The 21,188-nt window shown below is 46.4% G+C and overlaps 1 protein-coding gene across 1 annotated transcript in view; it reads left to right on the top strand.

Moving 5' to 3' along the window:
• The first annotated feature begins 64 nt into the window (after positions 1-64).
• The window catches only part of XPC (XPC complex subunit, DNA damage recognition and repair factor), a 50,064-nt gene continuing 28,940 nt past the window's right edge, over positions 65-21,188 (top strand). The window contains 8 exon segments of the mRNA XM_029601377.1: positions 65-671; positions 14,216-14,432; positions 15,098-15,195; positions 16,626-16,746; positions 16,846-16,906; positions 16,908-16,931; positions 17,177-17,296; positions 17,298-17,335. Of these exon segments, the coding sequence (XP_029457237.1) occupies positions 557-671; positions 14,216-14,432; positions 15,098-15,195; positions 16,626-16,746; positions 16,846-16,906; positions 16,908-16,931; positions 17,177-17,296; positions 17,298-17,335 (794 nt within the window). The 5' untranslated portion in view covers positions 65-556.

The following is a 21,188-nucleotide window of genomic DNA, read 5'->3' as shown; positions in this document are numbered from 1 at the left end:
TAAGAGGTTACAACCAGAGCGAGGCGTGGAACACACTAGACTTTGTTTTGGGTGGGGAGAGTAAGTGGTGGGATGGATTTTCTTTGAAAGTGATTTGTTAAATTCCAGTATTTGCGGTGTTAGGTAGCCTCTATTCTTTATCCATATTAGATTAATGCCCTCCTCGCAGTCTGGAAAATTGTTTACATTGAAGAGGAGGCGGTAGGAAGCGCAGCATATGACGTAATCTGGGAGGCAGGCTGTCTTCTTTTATGTTATGGTTGTGCACGGACTTCCTGTGAATGAGAGTTACACAACTCCTTAAAGAGAGAAAGCATGCAATGAGTCTGGGCAGATCCTCTGTAATTGTCCTGTGGTACTGCATGCATCCTTTTCTTTTTCTTGCTGCTGTGAACTTCAGCAACCTGCAACACTTCCTCTTTAAAACAGGAGTACCCAGCCCTCCTCTTCTGTGACACTACATGAACTCTGCAACACTCCTCTTCCCCTTCTCTAAGACTGCATGCAGCCTGTAGCTCCTAGGCCCTCTCACCTTTGGCACCAGCAGTAAATCTGCATGGCAAAGCGCAAAGCATCTGTGGATGCTTCTGCAAAAACAGAAAGCAAGAAAGCCAAGAATGGAATCAGTGCTCAGGGCAAGGCTAAGGCTGCTGTCAAACGAGAAATAAACGGTGAGTAGTAACCCTTTAGTACTGAACTCTACTAAATCATAAACTTTATCTGGAAAAGATACAAAAGTGCATCTCTAAATAGTTATTGGGTCACCGATGTCCATGTTTGGAACGAATTTTTTGTATTAGTTAATAGTAAACCCACAAAGTAGTCGAGTAGAAATGGTACATCTAAGTGTAACGAACCCTCTGGCCATTACTTTTATGCCCTAGGTGAACCCTTAGCGAGTTATAGCAGTATAGGTTAGTGAATGGGGGAGGTTACTATTGAAATGCAGCCCCTTCCTTTGAGGGTACTGGAATGACCATCCCTCTGGGAAGGTTTCTTAAGCAACTCTCTCCAGAGATAGACCCTTATGATTTGCTAGCAGTTAGGAAGTAGTGAGGAGATTTCTGTTGATTTTTCAGGCCTCATTAGAGAAGTCAGGCACATCCTGTCTGGGGATCCTGATCAGGATGGAGAGGGTATTCCTTCTAGTCCACTTGCTGGCTGTTTGGGATTTCCCTCTAGGTTGATTTTTCAGGTTGTGAAAGTTTTTCATAATAGGAGCTTTGTGAGATCTTGGGTATCATCTGGATTCAGGGCATGGGGAACCCTATATCTGGGGCTGCCAAGGTTAGGGGAGACCTGCCCTCCATATCCTCAACAAGGAAGGAGGTAGTGGTGACCTTCTGCAAGGAGGAACTCCCTGTGTTAAATTTTGTTGAAAGGGAAAGGATTTGCCAGGTTCTTATGGCCTGGACACTGTTAGAAACAGGATGCTGGGCTTGATGGATCCTTGGTCTGATCCAGTATGGCATGTTCTTAGTTTGAGATCTAGGTGGAAGATTTTTGGCTTCCTGCATTGGAGCAGGGTGAGCTGCCTTTTTCTAGGGACTCCAAAAGAGAGAGAGAGAAACCAGAGAAATAATAGATCACCTAAGTAAGAGCAAAGGAGAGATCACCGATGACACCCATCTGGAGTCTTCACCTCCTGGGAAGAGAGAGGGTTTGACTCTCTATGCCAAAGACTGTTTCCTATTCATACTCTAGATCAGGCCAGACATGTAGGTTTTGCATCCCTACCAGCAGATGGTGGCAGAGAATAAAAACTTTTCAGACTTAATAGAGAGTGCCACCTGCAGCCCCTCAGTATTTCTGTCTCCAGCAGATGGTAGAGGTGCACACCTGCAGTCTGAACTTAGTTCAAATAACTTATGTTATTTATTTTTATTTTTATCTTTATTTTATCTTTTTATTCTGTGAATAGGTATTCTTTTAAGAATGTTAGATACTATTTTATAGACAAAGTATTTTAGAAATATTAATAGTTAACGTTTGAATGTTTTATTTATTGTGATTATTTTGGTACAATTGTATTTTAACTGAGAAGTTTGGCACTTGATAAATTTTTATTATTTTTATTTTGTTTATATTATGTGCCTGTTGAAAATCTTTGTGATGGAACTGCTCTAAATGACGGTATACAAAATCTAATAAATAGTTAAAAAAAAGAAAAAAGTAATTGTTAAATTTAGATTAGATTTAGAAAAGAAGACAGATGAGGTGAAGACGGTGCTCCTAGAGATGTTGGGTTCCTTCGTGGGCCATCCCCTTGGTTGAGTAGGGTGAGCGGGGGTTTGGAAATCCCCAGCTAGGCTCGACCCTCAGTTCCAGGGGGAGGGAAAACCAGGGGCCCTTCTCACCCAGTCCAGCTGTCTGCAGCAGCCAGGAGCACCCAGAAGCAGGAGGCCTTTTTCTTTTGGCAGCAGCAGTTGGCATTCAACTCCTTCAGGGTGAAGAGGAAGGCGCACGACTCGTGCGATTTCAGCACCCGGGGCTGGGACAGTGTCGGCAGCGGCATCGGAGCTGCTTTTCTCTCACGCAGTTTATTTTTAACCGCAGGCCGCATCTCTCTTCATGCCGCCTCCTGCGGAGAGAGGGAAATTCTGTCAGGCCTGTGGGGAGAGGCAGTTGTGCCTCAGTGCAGCCCTTCTCTGCAGTAGCTGTGCCTCTGGAGGCGAAGGGGCCTCGACAGAGCGGGTATGCCAGGAATTCCCACAGGTGAAGAGAGGTCCTCAGGGTGCAGCTCCAGTAGTGGGCTCCGCCGAGGAGTCTGCGTTGGTAGAAGGCTGAGGAAATAACCCGAGGAAGCTGTAGCAAGGTGTAGCAGGAACAGCTGCGCAGAGCGATGAGAAAGCTTGGCTGTAGATGTGCGGTAGTGGCCCGACGAGCGGGGTACACCGCAGTAGAATCCAGCAAGTGTAGAAGTAGTAAACGATGAAGTACTCACAGAGAAATCCAGCGAACTCCGAGATGGTGGTTAGGCAGGAGACGCAGGCAGGAAGGTCCTCCAAGGAGCGGATAGCCGGATGTGCAGGTGAGCCCCCGAGAAGCGGATACTCAGTGTCTGGAACCACGGAGACAGGAGGTCCAAGTAGAGCGGAATTAGGTAGGTTGGTAGACCTTGCTAACTCTTCTTAGCCAAGGGCCGATCGGGTTAAGTACAGAAGGTATCTGACGTCATTGGGAGGGGATGCCCCTGAGGTTCCCTCCACGACATGTACTTAGGAGGTCCTTGCATGCGCGCCTTAGGTAATCCCTGCTTGGAAATGGCAGTTAGCCACACCCACGCTGCTCGGAGGACGCTGCGGAGGTCGGCGTACACTGACCGAGGCTGCTACTTGTCCCAATGAGGCAGATACAGGGAAAAAAGAGGTGAGCATCAACGGTCACAGTTTTCTGCAACCGAGGGGTGCGACATCTGGAAGTAATAAGGGACAGCTACCCCTTAGAATTTTCTCGCCCCCCCCTCAAAGAGGCTTTTGTGGTGTTCCATTGCGCTTTGCCTGTCAAGTGGGCAGCGGTGCAGGACACCCTTCTACGACTGCAGCAATTGGAATCCTCCCGGTGCCACAGGAGGAGCAGGGGCGAGGAAGGTATTCTGTGAACTTCGTTGTCCTCAAGAAGGAGGACTCCTTTTGGCTCATTCTAGATATGCAAAAGGTCAATGCAGCCTTGTGGGTGCCGCGTTTTCGGATGGAGACGAAACAGATAGTGATTGCAGCGGTGCGCAAGGGGGAGTTTCTCACATCCATGGATCTAACGGAGGCATATCTTCATATTCCCATCTGGGCAGACTACCAAATGTTTCTGCACTTCATGGCATTTTCAGTTTCCCTCTCTTCCTTTCGGGCTGGCTACTCACCAAGAACATTCACAAAGGTGATGGTGGCTGTAGCGGTGGCCCTCAGAAGGGAAGGGATACTAGTGCATCTGTACCTGGATGATTGGCTCATTCGGGCAAAGTCAGAGGTGGACTGTCACTGTTCCGTTTGATGAGTGACGGAGTGTCTAAAGTCCCTGGGCTGGGTGATAAACCTGATGAAGAGCCATCTGGAGCCGTCCCGGTTGTTGGATTATCTGGGAGCGCAATTCGACATCCAGTTAGGCAGGGTGTTTCTTACCCCAGAAAGGGTGAGCAAGTTGCAGTCACAGGTGATTTGTTTGCAGGATCTGGTGGTCCCCAAGGTTTGGGATTATTTACAAGTGCTAGGTTCTATGGCCTCTATACTGGATTTGGTGCCATGGGCCTTTGTTCACATGCGACCTCTTCAGAAAGCGCCTCTGTCCTATTGGAATCTGTTGTTCCCTGTATGTACTGGATCAGTCCAGACTCCTGGGTTTTGCCTCCGCACCAGCAGATGGAAACAGAGCAAGATTTGACTGGCTCTCCCCTATATACCAGGGTGCCACCCACAGTCAGTCAGTATTACTCTGTCTCCAGTAGATGGTCCGGGTGCTCCATTCACAGTCTGGAAAAAAAAAAAAAAAGGGGAGATAGGTAGTTTTGTTTTTGGTTTTATTGCTAATTTTGAATTAAGTTCTTCCTATTTAAAAAAAACAAAACCAAAACTTACTGAAGTAAGTCGGGCTCCCGCTTGTCAGTCTTCGACTCCCAGGGGTTGGCAGGTCCTGAGGGGACCATCCCCCCTGGTTGTGCAGGCGGCTGTGGCTAAGGGTCGAGGGCCCTAACTGTGCCTCGTAGGCAGCCCAGCATCAGGTGATACCGGAGAGTCCGGATCACTCATCCCAACCAGACCACTTCAGGACTCATCGGTGGACAGCGGAGCAGGTCAGGCGGCATTTTTTTCCTGTTAAAAAAAAACAAACAAAAAAAACGGCTTGATTTCTTTTGCGGTTTCTTTTCCCTTGTTGCTGCGGCGATCTGTTTGGGAGTATTTCTTTTTCCTTCTTAATCTTTTTTTTTTTTTCCTTAGTTTTTGCGGCGACCCGATGTCACGCGGTCCGGCCTGCATCGCGTGTGGGGTGGATCGTGCGCACCTCTCGCGAGATGGGCTTTTCTCGGCCTGCATCCCCGGAGACGAAGGGACATCCTCTCGCAGATGGGGGCCGGTGAGCGTGGGAAAAGCCGCCATTTTGGGAGCTGCTTCAATCGCAGCTCCGATCGCGGGAGAGGACACTGATTTTCCGCCCTCCCCTCTCCCCACAGCAGTCAGCTGCGAGGCTCGACCCGCCGGCAGCGGCTACAGGGGGAGGACTGAATGGCGATGTTGGAACGGATTCTGAAGATTCCTCTTCATCTTTTTCCTCAGATTTCATTTTAGCCATGCACAGAGCCTTTAAGGCTTGCAAGGCCTTAAAGAGACAGGCTCCTAAGTCAGGGGGATTCGAGGCACCCCCTTCCCCACCTAAGAGGCAGAACCAGACACTGGACCCCAGGAAATTTTCCAAGGCTCAACGGCCATTACGGGTTATTCCACCCCAGGAGGAATCGGACTTGGCTTCGGAGTCCCCAGATTCGGAGGATCCAGAGGAGACTGCCCTTCCCCCGCGGGAGGTTGAAGGAGTCGGCGACCACGCTCAGGGCTCTACATGGCAGAGTCAAGTCACTGGGGGTGACTATCCTAAGGTGGTTCGCCTGTTCCATAGGGAGGAACTGGGTCCACTAATTCCGGCAATCCTGGAGATTGTTGGGATTGCGGCGCCACCGGAGGAGTCTCGATTGGGCTCAATGGACCCGGTATTATTGGGCCTGAGTGGTCCTCCTACAGCCTTTCCCTTTCATTTTTCGGCTACGGATTTGCTTTTTCATGAATGGGATACCCCAGATCTGGGGTTGAAGGTCTTGAAGGCTATGGATAAGCTGTATCCTCTTCCGGAGGATGCTTTAGATATACTTCGGGTTCCGAAGGTGGATTCTGCGGTTTCAGCGGTGACAAAACGGAATACCATTCCAGTTACAGGGGCTACAGCTCTTAAGGACCTTCAAGATCGGAAATTAGAAGTACAGCTTAAGAAGATTTTTTAAGTCTCCGCCCTAGGGGTTCGGGCGGCGATGTGTAGTAATTTTGCCCTGAGAGCAGGGCTTCACTGGATGCAACAGTTGTTAGCCAATGAGGGCCTTTCAGAAGAAGAAGCGAAACAGGCGGGCTGTCTGGAAGCGGTGGTGGCCTATAGTACTGATGCCCTTCATGATCTTCTCCGTACTTCCGCTCGCTCCATGGTCTCGGCAGTTTCACCACGCCAGCTGTTGTGGTTGCGAAATTGGGCGGCGGATGGGGCATTCAAATCCCGTTTAGGTTCCTTGCCCTTTAAGGGGAAGCTTCTTTTTGGGAAGGAACTGGAGGATATGATTCAGTCGCTGGGCAAGAATAAGGTTCATCGCCTGCCGGAGGACAGGACGCGATCCAGGGGGTCCTTCTCTGCGCGATCTTGATTTCGAGAGGCTCGCAAGTCTCACCCAACTCGTCCCAACGTTTCTTCCTTTTGTCCCGCGCCAACACGCCAGCAGTTTTGGTCCCAGCCCTCTCGTGGCCGACGCTCTGGTAGACCTGGAGTTTCCCAGCCATCTTCCAGGGGGAAGCCTGCGCAATGATGGCTGGCAGGTCCTTTCCTCGGTGCCAGAGGTAGGGGGCAGATTGTCTCTGTTTTACGAGGAATGGACCACAATCACGTCGGACCAGTGGGTGCTGTCAGTGATAAGACACGGCTACGCTTTAGATTTTGCACACCGTCCCAGCCCGAGGTTCCTAATTTCCCAGTGCGGATATGCTGAAAAACAGCAAGTGGTCAGACTCACCTTGCATTGTCTCCTAGGCCTGGGGGCATAAGAACATAAGAACATAAGAAAATGCCATACTGGGTCAGACCAAGGGTCCATCAAGCCCAGCATCCTGTTTCCAACAGTGGCCAATCCAGGCCATAAGAACCTGGCAAGAACCTGGCAAGTACCCAAAAACTAAATCGTTCCGGTACCTCCACAGAACAGTGAAAGGGCCGTTATTCCATATACTTCGTAGTTCCAAAAAAGGAGGGTTTCTTTCGACCCATCCTCGACCTCAAGCAAGTCAACAAATGTCTGTGGATATCCCACTTTCGCATGGAGACGTTACGGTCGGTCATCGCTTCCATTCGACCAGGAGAGTTTCTGGCTTCTCTAGACCTGACAGAGGCGTACCTAAACATAGGGATCCGACAGGACCACCAGAAATATCCGAGATTTTTCGTCCTAGGGAACCACTACCAGTTTCAAGCGCTACCCTTCGGTCTTGCGACGGCCCCCAGAACGTTTACCAAGATCATGGTGGTGGTGGCAGCTTATCTTCGTCAGGAAGGCTTGCTAGTGCATCCATATTTGGACGATTGGCTGATTCGGGTGAAGTCTGAAAGTCTGTGTCACCGGCAATCCAACGGGTGCTACAGGTACTGAAGTCTCTTGGTTGGGTGGTCAACTTCGCCAAAAGTCACCTAGTCCCATCCCAGTCGTTGGAGTTTTTGGGAGCTTTGTTTGACACAAGTCAAGGCAGAGTTTACCTTTCCTTGGACCGCGGTCTCAAGCTGCAGCACCAGGTATCGTCTTTGCTTCAACCCGTCTCGACGGTTTGGGATTACTTACAGGTAATTGGTTCCATGGCTTCTACGCTGGAGTTGGTCCCGTGGTCAGTCGCGCACATGCGACCTTTACAGTCGGTCCTGCTTTCCCATTGGAGTCTCTTTTCCAAGCAGTTCCACCTTCCCCTGCCCTTGATGGAGTCTGCCTGTTCCAGTCTAGGGTGTTGGCTGTGTTCAAACCAACCTGTAAAAGGGTGATCCACTGACAGTGCCTGAATGGACATTGGTCACTGCGGATGCCAGCCTGTCCGGTTGGGGAGCCATTTGTTTGTGTCAGTCGGTTCAGGGGCGTTGGTCCCCAGCGGAGTCTCGGTGCTCGATCAACCGCTTGGAAACCATAGCGATTAATTCTATTCAGCCAGTTCAACCACTTCCCCATGTAAAAATGTTATTGCTAATGTAAATATCTATATCTAATGTTATCCTCTCCCTTTCTTCTCTTCTCCCAGTTCTATTACCTTGTTATTTGTAACTGCTTCCTTCCACACTAATAGGTTACTCAATTGTTCTTTGTACACCCCTGTTTTATGTAAACTGGCATGATGTGATTGTATCATGAATGCCGGTATATAAAAATTTTAAATAAATAAAATAAATAGCAGTTCGCCTAGCTCTGCAGGCCTTTCTTCCTCTCATTCACAGGAAGTCAGTAAGAGTGCTGTCCAACAATGCGACCACAGTAGCCTACATCAATTGGCAGGGCGGAACCAGGAGTCAGCCGGTGGCGTTGGAAGCTTGGCTTTTGATCCAGTGGGCGGAACTTCACCTATCAAGCATAGCTGCATCCCACATAGCAGGGGTCGACAATGTTCCCGGAGATTTTCTAAGTCGAAATCAGCTCGACCCCGGAGAGTGGGAGCTAGCGGACAGGGCTTATCAACTCATCTGCGACAGGTGGGGCACGCCATGCATGGATCTCATGGCGACTTTCAAGAATGCCAAGGTTCCTCACTTCTTTGCTCATCACAGGGACATAGGGGCAGAGGGCGTGGATGCTCTGGCGTTGGCCTGGCCGACAACGATTCTACTATACGTACTTCCACCTTGGCCTCTGATTGGAAGGGTGCTTCGTCGCATAGAGACTCACCCGTCAGATGAGATCCTGGTGGCTCCAGAATGGTCCCGTCAACCGTGGTTTGCGGATCTACTCAATCTGGTAGTCAACGGCCCACTTCGCTTCCCGCTTCTTCCGAACCTTCTTCATCAGGATCCCGTTTGTTTCGATCAGGTGGATCACTTTTGTCTAGCGGCATGGAGTTTGAGAGGAGGCATCTAAAAGGTAAAGGTTACTCGGACGCGGTCGTGACCGCTCTCCTGAGATCACGCAAGGTGTCGACTTCCCTATCTTTCGTACGTGTTTGGAGGATTTTCGAGTCCTGATGCGTCCAATGTTGGATTGTTTCCACTCAGGCGTCGGTTTCCAACGTTCTAGCTTTCCTCCAGGACTGTTTGTCTAAGGGCTTGTCCTGTAGTTCCTTACGGGTGCAAGTGGCAGCCGTGGGCTGTTTACGTGGCTCTATAGATGGGGTGGCATTGGCAGCGCATCCTGATGTTTCTCGATTTCTTCGCGGGGCCAAACATTTGCGTCCACTGGTGCGGCTTCCATGTCCATCCTGGAACTTGAATGTTGTCCTTAAAGCTTTGTGTGCACGTCCTTTCGAACCATTGAAGAGGGCGACTATGAAAGATCTCACGTTGAAAGTGGTATTTTTAATAGCAATTTCCTCGGCATGTCGGGTCTCTGAATTGCAGGCGTTATCATGCCGGGAGCCTTTCTTGCGGATCTCTGATTCAGGGGTTAGTTTACGAACTGTGCCATCGTTTCTTCCGAAAGTGGTGTCCTCTTTTCATTTGAATCAGTCTGTGGAACTTCCTTCATTTTCCGATTTGGATCGGTTGGGTCCTCTTTCCCAGGACTTGAAAAAATTGGATGTTCGAAGGACACTTCTGCATTATCTGGAAGTTACTAACACCTTTAGGACTTCGGATCACCTCTTTGTTCTTTGGAATGGGCCATGGCGGGGTAATATGGGCTTCAAGACCACGATCGCACGGTGGCTGAAAGAGGCCATTAACTCCGTTTACTTGCTGTCTGGAAAGCCATTACCGGTGGGGCTCAAGGCACATTCCACTCGGTCCCAGACGGCTTCCTGGGCTGAGTGTCATCAAATCTCACCACAAGAGATTTGCCGAGCAGCAACTTGGAAGTCGTTGCATACTTTTGCACGTCATTATAGACTCGATGTACAAGATCCACGCGGAAGGAATTTCGGGGAAGGCGTGTTGAGAGCGGGCCTCTCCGGTTCCCATCCCACGTAAGTACAAGCTCTGGTATATCCCAGGAGTCTGGACTAATCCGGTACATACAGGGAAAAGAAAATTAGGTCTTACCTTCGATAATTTTCGTTCCTGTAGTACCAAGGATCAGTCCAGAGCCCCGCCTGCTATGTGAATACAAGTTCAGGAGAGTCCGCTACTGCTATTTGTTGTGTTCTCCTCTGATCTGCGGATTTTTCCTGCTGTTTGTACCCTTCTTTGCGGGTCTGATTTTTTTTTGTTGGGGTCAGTGATCCATAGGTTAAGTTCCATTTCCTGTAGATAGTTAGTTTGGTTTGAGAATCATTCTGCTTTGACATGACGTAATACTGACTGACTGTGGGTGGCACCCTGGTATATAGGGCAGAGGCAGTCAAATCTTGCTCTGTCTCCATCTGCTGGTGTGGAGGCAAAACCCAGGAGTCTGGACTGATCCTTGGTACTACAGGAACGAAAGTTATCGAAGGTAAGACCTAATTTTCTTTCAGAGGAATTTCAGCTATCGTTACTGCTCCAGGAAGAATCCAGGTCCAGTCTCTTGTGGTGGCTGTTACATCTCAATTTGGAGAAAGGAGTGGATCTGGAAATTCCAGACTGGGTGGTAGTGACCACAGATGCCAGCCTCAGAGGTTGGGGAGCAGGAATCTACAGCCAATGGCAGTGGTCACTGGTGGAGGCATCCTGGTCAATCAACAGTTTGGAAACAAGAGCCAGCAAAAGTACGCCTATTCGCGTTTTTTGAAAATCTACCCCATAGTTACATTATAAATACTTCAATCAAGCATTATAAAAAACTTTTTATTGCAAATTATCAATACACCACGTAATATAGTACCACAAAAATGTATAAGCATGTAACTCTTAAGAGCTATCTATAAATGAGATTATAAAACCTCCAAAAAGACATGCTTATACAGACATAATCCCACGCATTCACAATCTCATACTTTCACATCTAACCCAATCACAAAAATTCAAATACAAAAGATAAATAATCAAAAATAATGCAATCGAAGCTTGTTATTGCATAATGTTAAACAGGTCGTATAATCTTCCAGTTTTCAGTAATACTTTTATAATCTTCATATATATGATTACCTCTTCAGACTTGTTTTGCAAATCTTGCCCTTGATCTTGCTCTTAGCATCTACCCATTTTTTCATGAAGATTACAGCTGCGACCTTGCTCATGAATCATACCCTCAAACTTGCTTTCAGCACTTTACCTGACAAGAGTTCCCTTGTTTCACCCGGACTGAGCAAATAATAGCACTAAAAATACATGTAAATAACAATCAATTTTATAAATTCTTAATTATGAATTACTATTATCTGAATGTTAGGAATTATTAGGTAGGGAATGGTTAATAAAACGGAAAATGTCATAATGCCTCTGTATCGCTCCATGGTGAGACCGCACCTTGAATACTGTGTACAATTCTGGTCGCCGCATCTCAAAAAAGATATAGTTGCGATGGAAAAGGTACAGAGAAGGGCAACCAAAATGATAAAAGGGATGGAACAGCTCCCCTATGAGGAAAGGCTGAAGAGGTTAGGGCTGTTCAGCTTGGAGAAGAGACAGCTGAGGGGGGGATATGATAGAGGTCTTTAAGATCATGAGAGGTCTTGAACGAGTAGATGTGAATCGGTTATTTACACTTCGAATAATAGAAGGACTTAGGGGGCATTCCATGAAGTTAGCAAGTAGCACATTTGAGACTAATCGGAGAGAAATTCTTTTTCACTCAGCGCACAATTAAGCTCTGGAATTTGTTGCCAGAGGATATGGTTAGTGCAGTTAGTGTAGCTGGATTCAAAAAAGGTTTGGATAAGTTCTTGGAGGAGGAGTCCATTAACAGCTATTAATCAAATTTACTTAGGGAATAGCCACTGCTATTAATTGCATCAGTAGCATGGGATCTTCTTAGTGTTTGGATAATTGCCAGGTTTCTTGTGGCCTGGTTTTGGCCTCTGTTGGAAACAGGATGCTGGGTTTGATGGACCCTTGGTCTGACCCAGCATGGCAATTTCTTATGTTCTTATGTTCTTAATTTCAAATATAGCAATCCAACTTTCACTGGTTCACTTCAAACTGCTGCATACAGAATGTCTCATTAATCTTAAATCTTACACAAAGGGGTACTTGGGGTGAGGGTGCCGTGAGGGGCGGGGGGGGGGGGGGGGGTTGAGGCCAGGTCTCTTTTTCTTTTTTTTTTTTTTTTTACTTGGGGAACTGGGTATTGGAAGGAGGCCAGGACCCTATTGTCGACTTGGGGGTTGGATATTGTAACATGGTGTCTAGGTCCCCTGTACCTCTAAAACACAGATTTATGAAAATCAGTAACCCCTGAACCATTTTGAACCTCTGAAATGACCTGTGCTCTGTCATTTTACTGCTGTTTTAAGTTTCATTTCATACCATTTTAAATTTTTTTCTCTTCTTTACTTATCTCTCCCATGGAACACCTGCAGTTGTTAGAACTGGGAAAATAGCCAGCACTTTTTTAAGATAAGAAACAGAGAATAGCCTTCATTACTGATGTATTCTAGCTTGGCAAAGTTCCTAGAATTTGTGTCTTAATTAACACCAAGCTCTAGACAAATGATGATGTCTTTTGACCTTCTGCAATTAGTATAGATAAAGGCCTATTTCAATTAATATTTCAAATATTTAATCATTAGGAGTTTTAGATGCTCGATATCTGTGGTACTTTGACATTTCTTTATCTGTACTCAGGTGCTCTTCTGTCAATTAGATAGATTGATGAAGTAAGATCAAGGCACACAAGTGTCTCGACAAAGCACAACTGATGTAAAGATCAAAGAATTGTTATAGCTAAATTTTCCTGGACATGTAACCTAACTTATATATGTAAATTGTTAAGTAATTAGATCACATGAGGTCAGATGTCTCTGAGATAGTTTAACTTGACTTATATTGAAATAGAATTAGTATAAGCTATAAAGGTCAGCAAGAGAAAGGGAATATATAACGTGAAATCCAGATGCTCAGGGTTGCTGTCCTATCCAGAGTTTGGCATGTCTGAGACCCTAGCAGATAGAGTACCATCGCATTTGGGAAGAAAACATTTACATTTTTCAGTATCGATAGCATGACTTGATCAATTAAATATTTTCCTCATGTAAAATAAAAATTATATTCTTTTTGAAGAATATATCTGAGTGATTAAGTGGCTCTGATCTCATAAATAATTAACTGAGCTCAATATATACTCAATATATGCTCAATATATACTCAAGACATGGCTGTTCACGCAGGCCTTTCCTAACTCCAACATTACTTAACTTCCTCCAATCAACATTCTTCGCTAGTAATAGCATTAATAGCCACCTCTTATAATGTTATTATATATATATATATAATTATCTGATCTTCATTTTCCTTCTTACTCCAAGTTATTGATTCCCTGTTACATGTAACTGCTTTTCTGCACCATTGTTCAAATTGTAAAGTTTATTGCACCCCTGTTTCTTGTGAACCAGCATGATGGGACTACCGTCTTGAATGTTGGTATATAAAAAAAACTTAAATAAATAAATAAAAATAAATGATGCATCGACTCTAAGGAGCACTGACGTGTTAACTATATGTGACATGGAGTTCTAAGATAAAGAGAGTAAACTTTAAGGGAGCTACTTACTAACGTCTCCCTTACTTAGAATTACCTATCAGAGCAGAACCGAGACATTGGAAGGAGGTCAGGACCCTAACTTTTATGTTTTAAGCTCTTATGGGGGAGGAGGGGGTTGGGGCCATGATGGTCTTTAGGAGGGAGGGGGGAGAACTGTTTCCACGTGCCTATAATTTTATATTTTAGGGGTATTGGGGCTATCTCGACTGGTGATCCTGTTTTGAGATGGAGGTCAGCACTGATCCCTGCTAAACTTCCCTATTTTGCTAGGTTTTTTTGGGGGGGGAGGGGAGTAGTGGCCCTTTAAGGTGATGGCAGTCCTGTAAGGTTGGGGCTGCCATCACGTTAAAGGACCACGTGCTGCTTTCCTTTGTCCTGCTGTGTTTAGCTGCAAGTCAAAAGAATGCGTCATACAGCCACAATGCTTTTTCGGGGGAGGGGGCCTCACTATCACGGGGAGGTGTCACTGTGATTGTGGAACCCCTCCAGTGAAAAAACGTTGCGGCTTGATGCATCTAAGGGTTAGATAGTGAGCCCTCTGGGGCCAGGGAAGATACCCACAGTACCTGAATGTATCTGACCTTGAGCTACAATGAAAAGGTGTGAGCTAAATACCCTAAAATAAAATAAATAAATAGAACTTATGAGCACAAATACTTAATATTTTTCCTGTTACCAAAGATGATCCTGATGATGTGTTTGAAGACAAAAAGCCCCCTGTGAAAAAGAATCCCCGCCAAGTTCCTGGGGAGAAAAGTGTGAAACGAGCTGGTAAGCCTGGGGATCTAGCATCGGGAGTGGAAGCCGTGGGGCAGAAAAAGGTAAAGGTGAAGTCCAGAGGCAAAAAAGGAGAGTCTGGAAAAAATGAAGGAAGCCAGAAGTCAGGAGAAAAGTCACAGTAAGTAGAAAAGAAAATGTTGCGTTGGCTGACAGATATATGTGCCCTGGTTCCACTGTTTTAAATAATCAGAAGCGTCCTTATTTGAAGTGAAGGGGCAGAGCATGGTTTGCTTTTAAGGGGAAAGCTACAAAAAAAAAGCAGGTAGCAGTCCGCTATGAATACCATGCAGATAAAGTACATTGTGATATCAGAAAATGTTATCAAAGTTCCACTGCCATTGACTAATGCAGTGCTTTTCAACCTAGTCTTCAGGGTACATCTACCCAGTCAGGTTTTCAGGATACCCACAATGAATATGCATGAGATAGATTTGCATACAATGGAGATTGTGTATGCAAATCTCTCTCATGCATATTCATTGTGGATATCCTGAAACCTGACTGGGTAGATGTACCCTGAAGACTAGATTCTGTGTTGTCTAGAGGGAGTATTAGTTTTCAAGGCTATTTTGTGGATTACTTTAGAGTAATGAAAATGAGCAAGCACAGAGCAATTTGTATTTAAACTGTTAATGTTACTGACCTTCAACTTGTAAGATACCAAACATTTTGGAAATTTGAAAGTTTGATCTAATTCGTCTCTGACTAAATGTATGAAAAAAAGGGTGTCTAAAACCTGTGACATTTTTAAACTGCTTTTTCTGCATATGATGTCTGTATCAGTGCATGCCACATTCCTCAGGAGACAAAGTCTGGAAATGATCCTGCTGCCTCCGGAGACTCTGAGGATGAAAGTGAAGATGACTGGGAAGAGGTAGAAGGTATTGCACCATCACTGCTGCAGTTTTAATTCTGGGTTCTGTCCTAATCGCCTCATGGCCAAGACAGAGCTCCTTATCTTTCCCCACAAGCCTACCTCTCCTCTTCCTCTTTTCTGTATTTTTGTGGATTTATACGGTCATCCTCCTGGTCCTCCAGTCTGTAACCTAGGATTCATCTTCGACTCTGCTCCCTCCTTCTTCACACACATCCAAACTCTGCTAAAACTTGCTTCTTTCTCTAAAACATCACCCAAATCCAACCCTTCCTTTCTGACACACTACCAGAACCCTTGTCCACTCTCTCATCTCCTCCCGCTTTAGACTATTGTAGCCTGCTCCTCACAGGTCTCCTGGCAAGCCAGTTCTCTCCACTACAATCAGTCCTAAATTCAGCTGTGTGACTTATCTTTCGCTAAAGTTGCTACAGTCACATAACATCTCTTCTGAAGTCACTTCATTGGCTCCCTGTTCCCACATACATTTCAAGGTCCTCTTTCTCACTGCCTTCACTCTGCAGCTCCTCACTACCTCTCCTATCTTATCTCTCTCTGCACCCCTCCTCACGTACTCTGCTCATCAGACAAGTCACTCCATCTGTGCCCTTCTCCTCTTCCACCAATTTCTGACTTCATGCTTTCCTCTGGCGCCATGTGTGTGGAATAAACTTCCTGAACTGGTGCATCCTGCTCCCTCCCTTGCTGTATTTAAATCTTATCTAAAGACCCACCTTTTTGAGGCAGCTTTTAAATCTTAGGTCTGATTGTCTGCTTTTAGCCTCGTTAACCAACTTTCTTTTTCTTTTTCTTTTCTTTTTTAATATTGTCTTACATTATGAAATGCCCCGAGTCTCTTGTCCTATATGTTTGTCTTATTAGATTATAAGCTCTGTTAAGTAGGTACTGCCTTTTTTGTGTATTGTTTGTACAGCACTATAGAAGTGTTTAGTACTAGTAGTATTTGCTGCTGTCCCATTGCACCTCATCTCTTCATACTGGATGCAACCTTGGTGGTTCTCTGATTTTGTACTTTTGCTTGCTCTAAGTATATAATGGTGATACAGTGTCCCTGCTTGTTGTCTGTAGACACAAGCTGGGAGTTCTTTGCCATTTTCCAGTAGGGTTAATATGGTCAGGGACACATGATGTGCTTGGCTTGCTCCGCCTTCCAATGGCTGATTCTCAAATAGCTGACATCACATTTCTGTTGAATTGTTCTCACTAGTAGCCTGGACTCAGACAGCAGAGTGTACAGCTGCCATCAATGTGAACTATTTTGAATTAGGCCACTGGTAACATTTAGAGCAGGGCAAGAATTATGAATTACATTACCTGAGGGAAAAGGACCATTTCCACTTTCACTACCTGAGCATATTATTTTACTGGATTTTATTTCTAGAGTTCATGATAGTCATTTTTATTTTCTGATGCTAGAACTTAATATGTCGGCACCCAATGGGTTAGGAGTTGCTGCCCTTCCTGAGCTACTGTTACCCACTAATCCAGTGGAAATAGAAATTGAAACCCCAGAACAGGCAAAGAAGAGAGAGAGAAGGTGAGACTGGTTTCCCTCTCTTGCAAGTACCCTTGCTCATCCCAGAAAATGAAAATTTCCTAATTTTGCCGTGGAACTCCCTGTCCTTTGCCATTTCAGAGAGAAGAGGAAAGCAGAGTTTGAAGCGTATCTCCGCAGAATGATGAATCGTTTCAATAAGGGATGTGCGCGAGGACACACACAAGGTGGGGAATCCCAGTCCTGCCGCAGACATTTCAGTACATCTTATCCCATGTATGTCTGTCTCTTGTAGTAGAGTGCCACTGTGGAAGGTTAATTATGCATGTTGGTGTCCATGCCTCCTGTAGATAGAGGGAAACAGCCCCAGTATGGAATTGGCTTCCCCTCGCTTTTTCTTATAGCAAAGGCACCTATAAATAGGCACCTGTATCAGTCCTTGACCCCTTATGGGTTTTCTCCCCTTCTCCAGGTGCACCTGCTGTGCTTGCTTGGAAATGGCTTCTATCAGAACGGGGTGTGCAGCCTTCCCGACCTTCAAGCCGTTGCCCTTTCAATTGTCCCCGCTCACTTCACCAAAGTGCCGGTCAGTCGTTGTGGATGTTTTCTGCCTCTCGAATCTGCTCAAGTGGTGAGATCTTCAGCCTTCCCTCTGAGGCTGCCATTCATTAGCTTCAGACGTGTTGAGTTTGGGGGATGAAAACCTTTCCTATAACTGCAGCCCAAAGCACTTTGTAATTCATGGGGATGTTCCTTGTTTAAATAAAGTGGAGGTGGAAAGGTTAAGAATAATGAGGTTGAGTGCTTTGGAAGTAAGGGACACTACTGGGATTTGAAGAAGGATCTTGGTCTTCAAATATTTACATTATAGTAATTGTACAAGAATACAAAAAAATGCCAAATCCCATTCCTCGGCAGTAGCAGAATGCTATGTCTCCTGGGTCACATGAACTGTATTTGGAACAAGGACACAAAACTGATTTTCTGGCTCGACAAATGGTCAGTAGAGCAAGGCAAGAATCCAGATTGAGCCCTTACTTACAGGAAGTCTGTGGCAGAACTTTTTAAGACTATGACTTTTTAAATGAACCCAGTTATTACTTACTAGAAGTGGCTCTGATATTGGTAAAGGAATTTGCATATTTAGTAATTAAGCTTCCAATAGCATAGTACCACATTTCAGATGAAAAAGAGAATTGGCTTTTCCCTGAACATAACCAGATCAGTCCAGGACTTCTGGGTTTTTCCCTCCCTGCCAGTAGATGGAGACAGAGAAAGTTTACTGATACTGTACATAACCCTGTGTGCCACCTGCAGTCCCTCAGTATTTCTCTGTTTCCAGCAGATGGTAGATGGTGCAAAACCTGCAGTCTGAGAGAGAAATTTTGGAAAATTAAAAAAAAAAAAAAAAAAGTTTCGGAAAGACTTGATCTTATCTTCCCAGGGGACTGTCAGGTCCTGGTGGGGCAATCCCCCCCTGGTTTGAGGCAGACAAGCAGGGGGTTGGTGACCCTGCTGCAGACTCGACCAAGAGTGCGTGGGGCGGAAATTTTTACCCCGCGAAGTAGCAGTAAAGACCGCCCTGTCAACTCTGAACGTGAATCCTGGTAGCAAGAAAGTATATTTGCTTGTTGTTTGGCACTGGCTCTTTTAAACCCCCAAACCGCAGCGACGTTTTATTAGAGCAAGTGTGTTGCAGAGGCAGCCAGCGGTTTTCAGCCCTCTTTTATTTCTTACTGCCTTTGTTCTCTGGTCTGCTTGGCTGGCTCGCGGTCCATGTGCGCGGTTCATGCTTCAGGGGCTATGGCGTGAAGCCGTTCCTGCAACACATGTGGGGACCTTTGCAGGTCTGACTGAATCAGGAGGGCCCTTTGCTTGGGCTGAGTTGCTGGTGATGAAGGCGCTTCAGAGGCACTATCGTCATGTTGCAAACGCTCGCTGCCTATGGGTCGCAGAAAATGGTATAGTAGTCTTTTACGGTGAGTGCGAAAATGATGAGCATTTTGAGCCACGTGGTGGGCTTGGTGGCTGTAACGATGGGGGCAGGGAAGTCTCCTCCAATGCTTTCCCCGGTGCTGCCAGATATTTCCACAAGCCAGGAGGATGGCAAATTTGTGGATTTTTTCTGAATCAGGATTGTGAGTAAGGGAAGATGTTCCCCTGGACCAGATTAGATGAATCTCTATCTTTTTCTATAGACTTTGTCCTTCTCATGCATAAGGCCTATTTGGCTCATAAGTCTTGCAGGGGGGGGGGGTTAAGGCCAGTTCCAAGAGGTGGTCTACCTCTAAACTGGTGGCCAAGAAGGTCCATCGGGACAGTGTTCACAAGGCTTTAGGTCTTTTTGCCTCGTCTATGGAGGATATGGGAGGTTCTGATGACTCTGAGGATCCTGGGGAGGTTCTGGAGGGATCCTCGCTTAGGACACCTGTCCCAGGTGCAGATGCGGGGGCCGACCTGGATATTACGGAGGACCAGGAAGAGGTTCCTTTGGCTGAGGGCGATGATCCAAGAGTGATGCATCTCTTCCTCAGGGAAGATCTTTGGCCTTTGATTCCGCAGGTGCTTCAGGAACTCGGAATCAAGATGACTCAGGAGGACTCGGATTTGGAGGGAGCTGATCCTGTTTTGGACGACCTGCATGGTCCAACAAAGGCCTTTCCATTCCACAAGTCGGTGAAGAAGCTAATTCATAGGGAATGGGATACGCCAGAATCCAGATTAAGAGTTGGCAGAGCTATGGTCCAAGGTCATTCAGTCAGAATTTTGTTGGACATTGCGACAACCGTGGCTTATATCAGTCGACAAGGCGGTACCAAGAGCCGGATGGTAGCTCAAGAGGCTCAGGAGTTAATGATCTGGGCGGAGGCACACTTGGCCCAGATAGCAGCCTCTCATGTTGCGGGCAACGAGAATGTCCAGGTGGATTTTCTAAGTCGTAGACTTCTAGATCCGGGCGAATGGGAACTGTCAGAGTCTGTGATGCAGCTCATTCGCGAGAAGTGGAGTTGTCCACATGTAGATCTGATGGCGTCTCGCCACAATGCAAAAGCCCCACGATTTTTCAGCCGCAGACGAGACTACGGAGCAGACACTCTAGTGATTCCTTGGCCTCAGGGAGTTCTACTTTACGTGTGGCCTTTGGTGGGCAGGGTTTTGCACAGAATAGAGAGATTCCCAGGGAATGTCATACTGGTGGTTCTGGATTGGCCACGTCGCCCGTGTTTTGCGGATCTCGTCAACTTGGCCGTGGATGGTCCAATACGGTTCAGTCACCTCTCTCATCTGCTCCATCAAGGTTCCATATTTTTCGATCAGTCAGATCACTTCTGTCTAGTGGCTTGGTTTTTGAGAGGCAACTTTTAAGACGTAGGGGGTACCCAGAGCTGGTTATTACTATCCTTTGGCATGCGAGGCGAACATCTACCTCGTTGTCTTACGTCCGAGTCTGGAAGGTTTTTGAGGCTTGGTGTGTTGCCAAAGGTGTTGCTGCTTTGCGGGCTTCGGTGTCCCAGATGGTTTGGGCAAAGGCTTGGCATTTAACTCTCTCCGAGTTCAGGTAGCAGCTCTGATATCTTTGCGAGGGACAGGTGACGGAAGATCTTTGTCCTCTCATCCTGATGTTGTACGGTTTCTTCAAAGGATCAAGAATTTACGTCCTCCGGTACAAAAGGTCTGTCCTTCTTAGAATCTTAATCTGGTCCTTTGAGCTTTGTGTGAACCACCTTTTGAGCCTCTTCGTAGGGCGACTCTTAAGGATTTGACCTTGAAAGTTGTTTTCCTGGTAGCCATTTGTTCGGCACGGAGAATATCTGAGTTGCAGACTTTCGGATTCAGGGGTGTCCTTACGGACAGTTCCATCTTGCCTTCCCAAGGTGGTCTCAGCTTTTCATGTTAATCAGATGGTCGAACTTCCAGCTTTTCCCAATTTGAATGCTTCTTCTACTTATGCAAGGGAACTCAGACGTTTGGATGTTCGGAGGGCCTTACTGAGATATCTGGAGGTGACCAATGCCTTTCGGAGATCTGATCACCTATTTTTTTTGTGGAGCGGCTCGAAGAAAGGGCTCCAGGCTTCCAAAGCTACCATTGCAAAGTGGTTCAAGGAGGCTATTGGGTCAGCCTATATTCTTAAGGGCAGCCAGCTGCCGGATGGTTTACGGGCTCATTCTACTCGATCGCAAGCAGCCTTGTGGGCGAAGGCTCAGTTGGTGTCGCCACAAGAGATTTGTTGGTCAGCTATATGGAAGTCGCTGCATACTTTTTTGAGACATTATCACCTAGACGTCCGGGATCCGGAAACTCATTCTTTCGGTGAGAATGTTTTGTGAGCGGGACTCTCCAGGTCTGTCCCCGGCTAGGGGGCTTTGGTACATCCCAGAAGTTTGGAATGATCCTGCTAACCTGCTAACTTTCATTCCTGTAGTACCACGGATCATTCCAGAGCCTGCCCGCTTGATGGAGGTGGAGAGTCTTCCACTCAG

Source organism: Rhinatrema bivittatum, chromosome 4, assembly GCF_901001135.1.
Source record: "Rhinatrema bivittatum chromosome 4, aRhiBiv1.1, whole genome shotgun sequence".
NCBI lineage: Eukaryota > Metazoa > Chordata > Amphibia > Gymnophiona > Rhinatrematidae > Rhinatrema > Rhinatrema bivittatum.
This window is presented reverse-complemented; position numbering and strand designations above follow the sequence as displayed.